Here is a 15,331-nt window from a genome sequence, read left to right as displayed (position 1 = left end):
GCACCAGGAGATACAGGGAGAATCACACAGCTATGAGGGAGAACGCAACACAGAACTGAGGGAGACGCGGACATAAATACACAGAGGGTCAACGAGGAAAGTAGTAGCACATGGGGAACACAGCTGACACTGATAATCATAGCAAGACATGGCAGGAGTAACACAACACTGACTCATGCTGACGGGAGACTGTCAAAGTAAAACAGGAAGTACACAGGGGTGCAGACAGGGGGGCAGGAGAGAACACGGAGAGAGCACAGACATAACGGGCTGGGGAAAACATGGGATAAAACATAAGGAGGAGAAACAAGGCATCGGGACTCACAGATGCGTGGACACACATGGAGTAAGGTCACGAGGGGAAATCTCATAAACAAAACTGAACAACCTAGGAATCACAGAATAAATAAAGAACAGAATACAAAAACACAAAAAAACTAAGAACGCTGGGTCAAAAGGACACAGGACCATGACAAAACCATAGTGAACAGAATAACCTAGGAACCAAATAATACAGAATGATCAAAAATATATGAAAACTAAAAAAAACTGGATCAAAAGACCCAGGACCATGACATTAACCCTCTGGGGTCCAGGGTATAATTGGCCACTTTTCACTACTTTTGATTTCATCTCAATATTTCTATGGCATTATTTTAGTGCCTCTATTCTGAGCACACCTAAAAAAAAATTGCAAGCGCAAATGTTGCATGTTGAGGAGAAAATTATTTTGCCAAACAAAATTCATTTCTGTGTGCAAGAAATATATTTTAGTGTTTGCGATTGTCATTACACACAATAACAGCATTTTGTCCAAAACTCAAATGAGGCAGTGGCAGAGGAATGCAGAATGGCGGAGTTTAAAATATTAGTCTTTCTGAATCATGAAATAAACTGATGTTGCCGTATAAACTTCAAATATCTGCTCAGTTTATCAAGACATCACATATTTGCCAGAGTGCTCTAACTTTTTCGGAGATGCCTGCTACCCACCAGCTGACCCCAAAGCTGGACTGGAATCGGGCATACTGGGAATTTGCCCGTTGGGCCAATGGTAATTTTATGTTTTTATGTTTGTTTGTTTGTTTGTTTTTGTAATGGTATAAACAATGAAAGGTGGTGGATTTGCCAATTGGTCATGATGGACTCTGGGCTGGACCAATTACAATACATCCGTATTGAGATGAAAAGGAACGCAATTTGTCCTGTACTTCTGCTAGAATGAAAAACAGAAAAGCTGGAGTTCTGTGTCTTTACGCTGCACAGCTGCCTCTTCTTCTTTCATTCTCCCCCCTCCTACTCCTGTTGCTACTTCAATCATGAAACTAGTCAATGATCAGCTGATCAGCTTTTTTCTTTTGTTTGTTTATCGCCCACTTTGCACCAGAAAGAGGAAACCAGCGGATGTCGCTCTAAACAACAGCAGCACATTTAAGCAGCTGTTGTTAGAATTAATTTAATATTACTTTCTAGTATCAGCTGATGTTTACTGGAGCCACAGCTGTAAAAGCTGCTTGTCATGATATGGGTTTGGATATCTGGTGAGAGGGAAACACGAAGGTGAAATCAAGAGATGTCCTTAAGTGGTCATCTGATGTAAACTGTTTAGAACTCATACATATATACCAACAAGACAGTGTACATCACTGTCACAAAAGCGTTTGTTTTCATCCAAAGGCTTTATGGTTTTTCCTATAATACCTTGTGGCCACTCTCTAGTCAAAATGCCCGGACCGATTTTTTGTCCCAGTCAAGCTGACCAGGTGGTCAAGGTGCGGACTCACGGTCTCTTGCTTCTACAGCCGAACAGAGCAGGTGGGCTAAAACTTTGTTATCGGTAAGCTGAAGAAATTAATCTCTAACAAGTTAAAATACCATCAGACTTTATGCTGCTTCCTGCTTAATTTTTTGATGTCAATCAGTTGTTTTACAATACAGTGGAACCTGGACTTACGAATACCCCATTTAACGGAAAATTCAAGTTACGACGGCACTTAACAGCAAAATGCCCGTGTAACGAAAACCGCTGGCTCTGATTGGCTGATCCTAGAATGCCTACAATGCCCACAATGCCTTCCAAATCATGTGACAACCCCCTTGGCTTTCGTACTTGAGCTTCGCTGTTCCACTTGAACGACGTATTGTTGTTGCAGTTAGCAGTTAGCAATTAGCCTATAGCCTATCGTTCACTCAAAAAGCGCGATGGGTGCTTCGACTAATTTCGTAAGTCGGGGTTCAACTGTACTCAGTATTGAATACTTGGAGGTAATTTTTTGTGTATTTCCACTTGTACTAGTAGGCCTATGATACAAGCGGGATTAAGCACATCTATTCTAATACTCCTATTCGTGGACTGAGTCCTTGTGTTTACATGTTATTTAAAATTAGCACTTTGTTCGGTTTCTGATAAGCGTTTGTGTATTGCTCCAACAATGACTTTATATCTGATGGATCTAATGAATGTTTACCATGAAAAGTGAATTATATGGTGACTATAATTCCTGAATGTTTGAAGCCTTGTAGATAATCTTTAACATTGCTGCAGGTTACAACTAAATTTTGAAGACTGATACTTTCAACTTTGAAACTTGATATCTTAATGTTGTTCAACATGACTGAACTGATAATGATTGAATTGATGATAGCTGATCGGAATAGTAGTTACTGCAGTGTGACACTACTTTAGTTTAATTTGTGAGAGTTATTCCTAAATTGTTCGTGACATATGTTGGACCATTGTTTATAGGTCAGGTTTTTATATGGGACAAATCCAAAGACCAGGTCAGCGATTCCAGAACCCAGAGTGTTCCGGTGTTCACTGGACGGCGAGACAACCCAAGATCCTAGGAGACGATATACATACACACGCACAATCATTTGCACATTGATCGACTACAATCCTCTACTGTACAAGTAGTACGGTAGGACAAACAATCACACACACACACTCCTCATCGGACGGACTCTATTGCAATACACCCGTTTGCCATGGGCCCCACCGTTACCATTTGGACTTAAAAAAGACTAATTCTTTACTTGTGCACAATTTTATTTTATTCTATTTTTTTGCTACTTTGGGGGAATTTTTTATTTTTGAAGATCTGTTAAAACCTGTTGTAATTCTGTGTTGTTAAAAAAATAGTTGCTGGTCCGTTTGTGTATCCACCATGCTTCATCTGTGTGTTCTCCCTGCTGTCATCCGTCGTCATTCTCCACTGATCATCCTCCTTCATGATCATGTCCTGGTTTGTGTTCACTAGTTTAGTTGTTCTCAGTTTAGATAGCCTTCTGTTCCTTTTGCCGTTTGCCCATTTTTATTTTGTGTTTAATAAACCACCTTCACACCTTTAGTGCCTGCGTTTGGATCCTCCTTTTCTTTCTTCCACACGGCTCACTCAACTCGCCGTGACAGTACGGACCAGCCAGATATGGATCCAGCGGCATTCAACCCACCCAGCGAGCTTCAGGAGGCCGTTATCGACTCCGCTTCAAGGTTAATCAATCTGTGGGTAGAGCATGAGGAAGGAGCGTTTCTCTATGCTGTGGAAGACAAGCTGCAACAACTTATTTCCGGTTACCCCTGGTTATTGGGCTCACTGCACCCGCTCGTACAGAATTTTGTTCTTCACAAGCTTCACCTTCACCCTCCCGCCGCTACCGCTCGCCCACTCGCTTCGATGGAGGACGTGCCGTCCGACCCGCCGGACAAGGAGTTTCCCGGCCCGTCGGAGCCGTCTCCAAGGAGGAAGCAACGTTTGCGCCGCCGGCGCGGCACTCCACGGCCAGATGGTTTTGCTGGATACTACAGACATTTTGTCCAGGGATATTCAGCCATTGTCAAGCCGTTGCATGATCTCACTGCTGGTTATTCACCTTCCCAGAGGAAACTGAGACGAACTGTAAAGTCAGAGAATTACCTCAACCCCAAAGAGCCATTTGGAAGACAATGGACGCAAATGTGTCAACAAGCTTTTGAGTCCATTATTGACAAACTTACTTCTGCCCCAGTTCTGGCATTTGCTGATCCCAGAAAACCATACACACTCCACACTGATGCCAGTGCCACAGGTCTTGGTGCGGTGCTGTATCAAGAGCAGGATGGAAAAAACAGAGTTGTAGCATATGCCAGCAGAGGTCTTTCCCGGAGTGAGTCAAAGTATCCCGCCCACAAATTGGAGTTTCTTGCTTTGAAATGGGCGGTGACTGAAAAATTCCATGACTATCTTTATGGTGCTCAGTTTACAGTTGTGACAGACAGCAACCAGTGCCATTAACATACCTCTTATCATCAGCAAAACTTGACGCTACCGGTTACAGGTGGCTTTCAGCTTTGTCCACTTTCACCTTCAAATTAATCTACAGAGCAGGAAAGCAGAACTCGGATGCTGATGGTTTGTCTCGCCGACCTCATGGTGAACTGTCTGATGATCCTCTGTCACAGAAAGAACGTGAGCGAATCTGGAGATTTGCATGGCAACATCTCAATGAACCAGATTATGTCTCTATTGACCACCATACCGTCAAAGCAGTTTGTGACCGTCATCTGGTGTACAGTTCAAGCACTGATCCTGATCTTGCTCTGGTGTTATCCATGTCTGTCAATGTCAACAGTCTGCCTGACAGTTTCACGGACGACATCCAGTTCACCTCCATGGTACTCCCCCGAATCTCAACAGCTGACCTTGCAGCCAAACAACGCCTCAACCCTGTCATTCGGCATGTCATAGCTCAGGTTGAGCGAGGAGAGTCACCACCGCCATTCCTGAGGGAAGAACTTCCCGATTTACCTCTATTACTGCGAGAAGTAAATAAACTGGAGCTCTATAACACCCTTCTCGTCAGGAATAGACAAGTGGGAAGTGACTTCACATACCAGCTAGTGCTACCCGAGGAATATCGACCAGTTGTACTACACCACCTACATGATCAAATGGGTCACATGGGAATTGACAGAACACTAGACTTGGTCCGTTCCCGGTTTTATTGGCCTAAGATGACGAGTGATGTGGTCAATAAAATAAGACACTGCGAAAGATGCGTGAGACGCAAATCTCCATCTGAACGAGCCGCACCTCTGGTCAATATCAGAACCTCTCAACCCATGGAACTGGTGTGTATGGATTTTCTCTCTGTGGAACCAGATCGTGGAGTCAAAGACATACTTGTCATAACTGAACATTTCACAAAATATGCCATTGCTGTGCCAACACCAAACCAGAAAGCCAGGACTGTTGCCAAATGTTTATGGGACAACTTTCTTGTGCATTATGGTATCCCAGAACGCTTGCACAGTGACCAAGGCCCTGACTTTGAATCCAGAATCATCCGAGAGCTTTGTGAAATGGCTGGGATCCACAAAATAAGAACCACTCCATACCATCCAAGAAGCAATCCTGTTGAACGGTTTAACCGAACATTACTGGATATGATAGGAACACTCACAGCTCAACAGAAATCTCATTGGAAAGATTTCGTAAAACCCCTGGTGCATGCATGCAATTGCACAAGAAATGATGTTACAGGTTTCTCACCATATGAGCTTATGTTTGGCCGCCAACCTCGCTTAGCGGTGGACTTGGCCTTTGGACTACCCCTTGCCAAAGAAGGATCAACATCCCACACACAATATGCGGAAAAACTAAAGTCCCACCTAGAAGAAAGTTACAAGCTGGCCATCGAAAACTCAGAAAAGGTGATGAAACGTAACAAAAACAGATTTGATAAAAATGTCACTGCGTCACAGCTGAATGTTGGAGACAGAGTTCTTGTGAGGAAAGTGCGGCTAAGAGGCAAACACAAGCTTGCAGATAAATGGGAGTCATCTGTGTACATTGTAGTGAAGAAAGCCGGCACTCTTCCTGTGTATACAGTTCGACCCGAAGGCCAAGACAAGCCCCTGAGAACTTTACATCGAGACCTCCTACTGCCCTGTGGGTATTTACCACCTTCTGAAAAGGAAATGGTTACTAAGCAGAAGAGAAAAATGCCTGTCTTACCCCTGTCTCCTGTACGTGCTGATGCTAATGGCAATGACGAAGAGGAACTCATCTCATACCTACCTGTTCCTTTCTCTGCTGAACCTGTCACCTTCACAACAACCATTGACTTACCCAATACTCCGCAACCTGTTCCACTTATCAACCAGCCCGATGTCCCTGTAGTATTGGCTACAGAGGTAGAGAACGCTATTCTCTCAGAGGAACCTGTACCTGTTGAAGAGGAACAAGTTATTGCTAACGGAACTTTGGAAGCTGGCTTTGAGCCAGTTGATCTTGCAGAAACTTCTCATGATGAAGAAAGTCTGTCTTCTGATTCAGAAGCATCCAGAAATAACTTGTCACAACACTCACCTACTGAATCAGAGCCTCTGATTCCTGAGGCAGAACCACCCTTGAGGCATTCAACCCGCCCCAGGAATGCTCCTGATCGGCTGCAGTACATAAAGCCTGGTAAGCCTCTGTTAAAGAGCGTTCAGACCTTTCTGCATGGGTTAAGTTCTGTCTTCTCCTCGCTCTTCAAGACGATGAAGAAGAGGAGACGATGCCTTCACACCTCAGCAACCAGTCATTCGCTGCCAGCCTAGTCCATGTACGAGGACGTCCATGAGATTAGGGGGGGGAGAGTGTAACCACGGTAACTTCTGACCCCACTTCTGCCAGTCCCTTTATTGTGGCGGGAATAAACCCTGTATAAGTTCCGGGTAAATCAGCTGCATGTTCCCTGCTCTTCTAGCTGCTGTTGTCCCTGTGGTTGGCGTACTTGTCAGATATCGACAAATTTTACACTACAGACCAGTTGACAGCGTGCAATAACCCGGCCGATTCATTCATCTTTACACTACCTCACAATCGACTCAACGGTGAGTTATTTGTTTGTTTTGTTTTGTCACAATTAATGAAAATGCAGAGCCGCGATCGCACATCCTAAAACGCCGGTAAGCTAATGCTAGGCTAGCGACAGTAAGTGCAATTACTAGTTTTATTTATTGAATATTGTTGCTTTTGTTTATTCCATTATGGCCGAATGTTGACTTAACGTATCTAGAGTTGAACGAGTGATTTGAATTTTGTAGTTTTGTCCGTTTTGGATGTTTTTTGTTACTTTTCTGATGAAATGCCAAAACGGCCTATGAGATTTTGCATTGAGTTAAATTCCACTGAGATTATTGAATCTGTTGCGCAACACCTGTGATTAAATGAGTTTTGTAAATATATTTGATTAACTTTGGATAATGTTTATTAGCTTTATTGCTGATATACTTTGATGGGACCCATGAGAATGTTTTTCTATAATAGTATTTTGAATGAAATTCATTATAAGAGATGATTGTTTATTGATTGTTGTATGAAACATGGCATTAATTACTTGTCTTTGTTATTTATGGATTTATGTATTTTGTCACGGCAGTAGAATGCTGTTTCATTTTCTTCTGTGATAATTTATGTTTTTGACCTTGTTTAGGTCAGGTTTTTTTTTTCTCCCGCGATCAGCCCTGATCAGCGCGGGATGGCGAGCCACCCGACCACCGCTACGTTGCAGTAGGAATTGTAAACCTATGGACTGAATTAAACTGTTGACACATGACCTATCACAGGTCCATGGAACTAAACTAAATCTCATACTGGATCACACCTCATCCCACCTCCTTTTGGAACCTAATAAGCTGTTTTGTATTGTCAACATTATTTTTGTTTGTGATATATATGCATATTTTTTTAGCTTTTTGTACATCTGTCTATACATTTCTCAAAAATATATATATTTTGAGCTCTACTTTGGTTTCCTGTGCTTTATTCACACACTCAGGCTCCATAGTCGAAACTAATTCTGATAGCTCATTGTCTATGAAGCTGCAGTCAGGTGCCCTGGTCCTTTAACCGCGTTACATGGGACATATAAGCAGCCGGCTGTGGTGAGTGAAAGGGACACTTTTTTTGCTGCGTCAGGTTCTGTGACTGTGTTTTCTGGAGCTATTTTTTGTGTGTCTTCTGAAGATAACAATGATTTTTCCGTCGCACCCATCGCCACTGTTCCAAAGACTGCCTTTGCTGAGCCCGCATTCAGGGTTAATGACTGTGTTCACGCTATTGTTTCTAAACCTGGAGTTACTGAGTTTAGCACTACGAGTTTAGGGAATGACTATGTTAGGGGAGCCTTTTCGTCTGCATCGGTTCCTTACGGTAAAGCAATAAACTTCCCTGAAACAGTTTTTCCTGACCATATCCCCCCATCCCCACCTTCACCACAATTCAATGTGGGGTCTGTAACACAGTTAGCAGTACAGTTATTAGTTCAGTCAGCAGCCCAGCTGCCCTCAGTTCAGTATGCAGCCCAGCTGCCCTCAGTTCAGTCAGCAGCCCAGCTACCCTCAGTTCAGTCAGCAGCCCAGCTGCCCTCAGTTCAGTCAGCCACTCCATCACCTGTTACACCTCCGCTACCATCATCTTCGCTACCTGTAGTTCAGTTGCCACTAGTTCAGCAGCCCACCCACTCGTTCATCCAGTCACCATCCTCACCATCTCATTACGAGCAGGGAACACACTTCATCATTACATCTGCTGGTTCTTTTACAGTTTCTTTTACAGAGACAGTTACTCCCTCTAGGGTCTCACCAGAGGCTGGGTGTCAGTCACCAGCCAACTCTGGACCCCTAGAGGTCAAGACGCCAGTGCCAGCAGCTCCACCGGACAACTCACCTAAATAGTCTCGGCTCTCAGCACCCCTGAGAATTCAAGTGAGTTCACCCATCCGCCTCCGTCCTCTGCTGAGTATGTTGGGGAACACTTTCAGCTCTTCAAGGACTGCAACCCACTGTTGCTGCCTGAGTCTAACCACTGTGCTGCTCAGTCCCAGCCAGTGTCCGCACTGCCAGAGGTTTCCGTACCTGCTGCTTCAGTGTCTGTCTCCACTGGAGGGCCTGAGAAGCCCTTCCAGCCTCAAGTGTCGTCTGCTGGAGGGCCCGAGGAGCCCGTCCAGCCTCATGCCACGTCTGCTGGAGGGCCCGAGGAGCCCGTCCAGCCTCATGCCACGTCTGCTGGGGGGCCCAAGAAGCCCGTCCAGCTTCATGCCTTGTCTGCTGGGGGGCCAGAGGAGCCCGTCCAGCCTCAAGTGTCGTCTGCTGGAGGGCCCGAGGAGTCTGTCTAGCCTCATGCCACGTCTGCTGGAGGACCCGAGAAGCCCGTCCAGCCTCATGCCTTGTCTGCTGGGGGGCCCGAGAAGCCCGTCCAGCTTCATGCTTTGTCTGCTGGGGGGCCAGAGGAGCCCGTCCAGCCTCAAGTGTCGTCTGCTGGAGGGCCCGAGGAGTCTGTCTAGCCTCATGCCACGTCTGCTGGAGGACCCGAGAAGCCCGTCCAGCCTCATGCCTTGTCTGCTGGGGGTCCTGGAGGACCCAGCAAGCACATCCTCGCATCAGCTGGAGGGTCCGGGGAAGTTTGTTCAGCCGTCACCTGCTGAATCATCCCCTGCGACTTCTACACCGTCACCGGCAGCATCCACATCTCCGCCTGCAGCATCACCGTCAACTGCAGCATCACCGTCAACTGCAACATTACCGTCAAGTGCAGCATCACCGTCTGCAGCATCACCATCGTCAGATTCCGCAGCCATCCCGCTGCCGTCAGGTTCCGCAGCCGTCCCGCTGCCGTCAGGTCCAGCCTCTGTGTCTTCATCCAGCCTCGCCTTTCCTGGTCCAGCTTCAGCCTCGCCTTCGCCTGGTCCAGCTTCAGCCTCGCCTTCGCCTGGTCCAGCTTCAGCCTCACCTTTGCCTGGTCCAGCTACAGCCTCGCCTTTGCCTGATCCAGCTTCAGCGTCTGGTCCTGCCTCGTCTGGTCCTGCGGATGCCACACCGTCATCAGTTCCAGCTCGTCCTGTTCCGCTTCACCTCTGCCGGCCGCTTTCCCGGTCTCTAGCTGAGCGTCATGGCCGTCGAGGCCAGCCTCCTGAGACAGTTTGTTGCCGTCACTGGTATCGTGGCCAGCCTCCTGAGACAGTTCGTTGCCGCCGCTGGCATCGCAGCTGACCTCCGGACCTGCTCTGTTTCCACCACTGCCTTCCGCGTGGCCGGCTTCCTGATTTGTTTTGTCTGCGCCGCCCCCATTGCCGTGTGCACGGTCGGCCCCAAGAACTGTTTGCCCGTCGCCGACGTTGCTGTCCGCACGGCCGGCCCCCTGAACTGTTTTGGCTCTTGTGCTGTCCCTCCCTCTCTGTCTTTCACTCAATAGACACGCACACCACCACCATCAACTTTGCTAAATTGCTAATGAAAAACGTTGATCAGGCAGCTGTGATTGAGTAGCAATGTCCATCCAACTATATTCACGGTTGTTGTGGTCATGATGATATTGTGAGGCCACACTGAAAAGGCTCGGATGAGCTTGCCAAAGTTCTACAAGTTGTGCCTCCATCACTTGTGTCCAGATCACACGCTGCACTGCTGTGCTGCCCCATCTTTTCACTTTCATTACTGTGTTTGCACGTGCGCAGTGTGAGAGGCTGCGTTGACACCCTCACAACGGCCAACAGGATTTCAAACAGGTTTGATTTTCTTATGACCAAACGACTGATGATCGGGAGCTGGTCGTGAGGTGTTAATCGCTTCTCGTTACCCCACGTATACTATACGATGCACAACACATGATGAAGGCGAAACTCGGGCCGATCACCAAAATGGTTGCACGACTGAAAAATCGTCTCAAAATGAGCCAAAAATCGCACAGTGTATGCCCAGCTTTAGGGAGATTAGCCTTGATGTAGCCAAAAGCCCTCTGTCATTTCTGGTAAGCCAACAAGTCCGACGTTATTCCTGCGACCCCTGTGCTCCAGATCTGTGAGCTTTGTAGCGAGTTGGTCAAGTTGTTTCTTTAGATTGATAGTCAATCGTCTGTCCTCTCGTGCAGCTGCTTGCACTGAATCCACTCGGTCTTGAGTACACTTAGCCACTGTAGCCACTCTCTCGAGTTTGCCGCTAACATCATTTACCACTTCATTGGTCTTTTGAAGCTCTGTGCATAAGTCGTGTAAAGCAGGGACTGAGACAGAGTCCATAGCTTCTCTGACTGCCGAGGCAACTATTGCATTGAGGGACTTTTGTTGTTATTGAAGTGCTAGCTTTAAGCCATTAGCAATAACCTTGTTGAGGTCATCCTTAGTAACGGAGGATTCTTTAAACTTCTTTAAGGGAGAATGAACAATCTCCTTTTTCCATGAGTCTCTGGTTAATGAAGTGTCCATAGTAGGATAGGCCTCAAAATAACTAACTTCTATGACAGGATGCGTGAAAAACTGTGACTATGTGAGCAGAGCTAGAAACTATGCTGGCGAAGGGTCACGTCACAAACTTAATTTCTTAATTGCTGAAAATGCATGACAATTTCTGTCCAGTCATACTTGTCCAATAATTTGAACATCACAATCAAAAAACAGGACATGCTCAGATGAAAATGGTTTTGCAGATTTGCAGTCATCAAGTGAAATTTTTTTAAGGTATGGGTAAAAAATTCCTAGCAGTAACATGCTTGTTGACAATAGATTTTAACCATAAGAAATTTTTTAAAAAGCACTTCGTCATGGTTAAAGTGCTGTATGAATATGTTATATATTCACAATATGTTATTTTGTGAATAAGACTTCTTGTGGAAAGTGCTTTGACTGCATAGAAGGGTGCTATAAAAGTACTAGTCCATTTATGCTTTGTTAAGGTTTTTAACTATATTACGTTTATAAATAATGAGTTATGGAAAGTTCAAAAGAATTTTCATTTAAAAAAACCTATTTTTTTTAAGTATTGTAAACTTCATGTAGTTGATGGAGGTGATTTTACAATTGGTCATGCTAATTTTAATTACCTTATTTAGCTGCATAAATATATATAACTGAGAAAACAGTTATATATATATATATATATATATATATATATGAGGACGACGGGCATGCAGTTGAGCGTCCCTGAGACGGTTTCTGACAGTTTGTGCAGAAATTGTTTGGTTGTGCAAACCAATTGTTCCAGCAGCTGTCTGGGTGGCTGGTCTCAGACGATCTTGGAGGTGAACCTGCTGGATGTGGAGGTCCTGGGCTGGTGTGGTTACACGAGGTCTGCGGTTGTGAGGCCGGTTGGATGTGCTGCCATATTCTCTGAAACGCCTGTGGAGACGGCTTATGGTTGAGAAATGAACATTCAATGCACGGGCGACAGATCTGGTTGACATTCCTGCTGTCAGCATGCCAATTGCACGCTCCCTCATTGCTTGTGGCATCTGTGGCATTTTGCTGTGAGACAAAACTGCACATTCCAGGGTGGCCTTTTGTTGTGGGCAGTCTGAGGTACACCTGTGCACTACTCATGATGTCAGATCAGCATCCTGATGTGGCACACCTGTGAGGTGGGATGGATTATCTCAATATAGCAGATGTGCCCACTACCACACATTTGGACTGATTTGTGACCACTGTTTGGGAGGGATGGTTATATTGTGTATCTGGAATGAATTTTAGGTCTCTACGTCCATCCCATGGGGAATGGGAGCAGTAACAAAGGTGTTGCGTTTATATTTTTGTTGAGTGTATATATATATATATATACATGGTCGCCCTTAAATATATATAACTGAGAAAACAGTAAAAAATATTTAAGGGCGACCGTGGCTCAGGGGGTTGGGAAGCGCAACTGTAAGGATAGGTTGCCGGTTCGATCCCTGGGCTCTCTGTCCTGGTCGTTGTGTCCTTGGGCAAGACACTTTACCCTACTGGTGTTGGCCAGAGGGGCCGGTGGCGCGATATGGCAGCCTCGCTTCTGTCAGTCTGCCCCAGGGCAGCTGTGGCTACAACTGTAGCTGCCTCCACCAGTGTGTGAATGTGAGAGTGAATGAATAGTGGAATTGTAATACGCTTTGGGTGCCTTGAAAAGCGCTATATAAATCCAATCCATTATTATTATTATTAAAACAGAAGACACTGTGATGAATATTCATATGCTTGTCAGCATCAAAGAGAGACTTCTACTAATTGATTCATTCTACTAAATTATTTTTATGTGAATATACAATAGTAAATACTAATCTATGACAATATAGAAGGGAAAATGTGAAATGCAGGCATATGAGATGTTTAGAATTTAAACATTACCAGAAACAGTTTAAGAAATTGTTCGTCTTGTTTTTTATGACCATTTTGTTGTCATTAATAGAAGAACAGAAATGAACATTTACATAAATGTCATGACATTTCTATAAATTTGATCTCTTTTCCTCTGTCTAGTATGTAAAATCAGAGAAAAGGTACTCCATTATCTAGTTTGCATTACAATTTAAAATTATATGCCATACATTTGATAATAGGGCAGTAATACCAGTGTTATTAAACTTGACAACAATATTTTGATATGTTTGAAAATTTCATTCATTTTGAGTCCATATATGATTGGATTTAAAAGAGGATGGAATAAAATTGACTGAAACGTCAATGTCAAACGAAGAGTTTTTGATAGATCAGAATCCAGTCGAACTATAATTATATCAAGGAAAATAAAACAGGAAAAGTTGATTAACACCAGCAGGTGGGGTAAACATGTCTTTACAGCTTTTTTCCTCACTTCTCTACAACAATGATATGATATTCTAATAATCCTGATGTATGTAAAAAGTATGAAAAGCAAAGGTAGAAGGGCAATGTTTATCAACATGACCATACCATATATAGATATTGCGACCGAGGGCACACACTGAAGCTTGTAAAGTGAATTGTTACAAAAAATTCCTGTCAGGGTAAAGCTACAGAGTTTGACATTTGAATACAACACACCCAGCACTGAGGTTTCAAAAGCAGGTATAAGCCAAGCTAAAATCAGACATACATAAATAGTTATTCTATTCATAATAACTGGATATTGCAGGGGTTTACATATAGACACATACCTGTCATATGCCATTGCTGCCAACAGTAAAAACTCTGACCCAGCTGAGGTGTAATATAAAAATCCTTGGAAAAGACAGAGTGGATATGATATCATCTGTTTTTCAGACAAAACATCAGATAAGAGCTTTGGATAGATAATCATGCTGTAAAGAACAGAGTTGATTAACAAAGCTGCAATAAAAATGTACATTGGCTCGTGAAGGTTTTTGTGAGTCCAAATAAGGCACACTATAGTGGAATTAAAGCAGAGAATCAGAATATATAACGTGGATATAACTACAAAATAAAGATACCTGTATTTGTGCAATTCTGCAAACCCACCAAAAGTTACCAATGTTAGATTTAATTCAACATCCATTGACAAAAACAAAAACGTTACTGAGTATGGAACTATATTACATAAATGGTATTCAAGAATAACAAATGAAAATGCAACTGTTACTGTATTGGAATAATATATTTTCAGCACTACACTAAGAAGGTAAGTGACTGACTATATGGCTTTGTTTTATTAGAAATCTTCCATCCTCTATGGGACTCATTAGGTTCTCCACTAACATGTAAACAACTTCAGGAAATCTGACCTATAAACATCTGATCTGATGTTTATATCACTGTGCAATTCATTGAATTTGCCCATGCATTGTTTTTAAATCATTGAACTAGTATAGGCTTACTATATACGCAAAAAATTCGAGTGTATGAAAAAAGGCTAAAGAAACCTCTTGAAAAGGAAACATTTTCTTTTTCTGTTTTCCATATGTGAATGGACATATCTCTCTGGGTTTCCGGACAGAGATCTCGGATGTTGTATTGGTATCAGATCATTTCCCCGAGTGCCCCGATTAACATAGAAACCACTGTTGCCGTGACCCTCTACATTTTATCAAGTTATATGACTATATAACACTTTAGTTAATATAAAGCATAGAATTTAGGCACTTCAGGTAACTTCATTCTAACACTTGGGTTTCTGCTGCCTGAGGTATTCACTAAGCACACAGTCTGTCGGGGCATTTCCCTGATGTATTCGTGAATGTATGTTGTCTCATCCTGGACTATGATAATGCATGGTCAGGAGCCTTCTTGTCTTGATGTCACTGGCTTTTGCCAGCCTTTTATGCCAGCAGGATACCTGATCACAGGCAGGGTGTAGGTGTTTATAGCCCAGATCTTGTTCTTATCATTCATATGACTTCTCAGGATGTGCCTGAACCTCTGCAGGTACTTAGTGGTTGCAGCTTTCCGAGTGACCTCTTTGTGGTTCCCATTTGTCTGCGTGATCCCCAGGTACTTGTGGCTGTCCTTGATGCTTGCAATGTTGGCTTTTGGTAGTTCGATCCCCTCAGTTCTGACTACCTTCATACTGCAACAACATGGGAATAGAGCAGCTGTGATAGAATACAACATAAATGAATCAATG

General features: G+C 43.9%; 1 protein-coding gene across 1 annotated transcript; it reads right to left on the bottom strand.

Moving 5' to 3' along the window:
• Positions 1-9,470: 9,470 nt before the first annotated feature.
• Positions 9,471-14,275, bottom strand: LOC113007337 (olfactory receptor 6N2-like). Its single transcript, XM_080291027.1, has 3 exons — positions 13,362-14,275; positions 9,792-10,212; positions 9,471-9,704 (listed from the first exon to the last, which is right to left on the bottom strand). The coding sequence occupies exons 1-3, from the start codon at positions 14,264-14,266 to the stop codon at positions 9,471-9,473; spliced, it is 1,560 nt and encodes a 519-aa protein (XP_080147153.1). The 5' UTR covers positions 14,267-14,275.
• Positions 14,276-15,331: the final 1,056 nt, after the last annotated feature.

Source organism: Astatotilapia calliptera, chromosome 16 (assembly GCF_964374335.1).
Source record: "Astatotilapia calliptera chromosome 16, fAstCal68.1, whole genome shotgun sequence".
In the NCBI taxonomy this organism is placed as follows: Eukaryota; Metazoa; Chordata; class Actinopteri; order Cichliformes; family Cichlidae; genus Astatotilapia; species Astatotilapia calliptera.
The sequence above is the reverse complement of the archived record's forward strand: the minus strand, read 5'-3'. Positions and strand labels throughout refer to the sequence as shown.

Excerpts from the sequence above, each read along its gene's own strand:
- LOC113007337 (XM_080291027.1), bottom strand. The coding sequence starts at position 14,266 with ATGGATGTTGAATTAAATCTAACATTGGTAACTTTTGGTGGGTTTGCA. Across the intron at positions 10,213-13,361 it reads AAACATATCAAAATATTGTT|TGAAAGACAGAGAGGGAGGG; the intron begins GTCAAGTTTAAT and ends GTGTCTATTGAG. Across the intron at positions 9,705-9,791 it reads AGACGCTGAAGCTGGATCAG|GCGAGGCTGAAGCTGGACCA; the intron begins GCAAAGGCGAGG and ends GACCAGGCGAAG.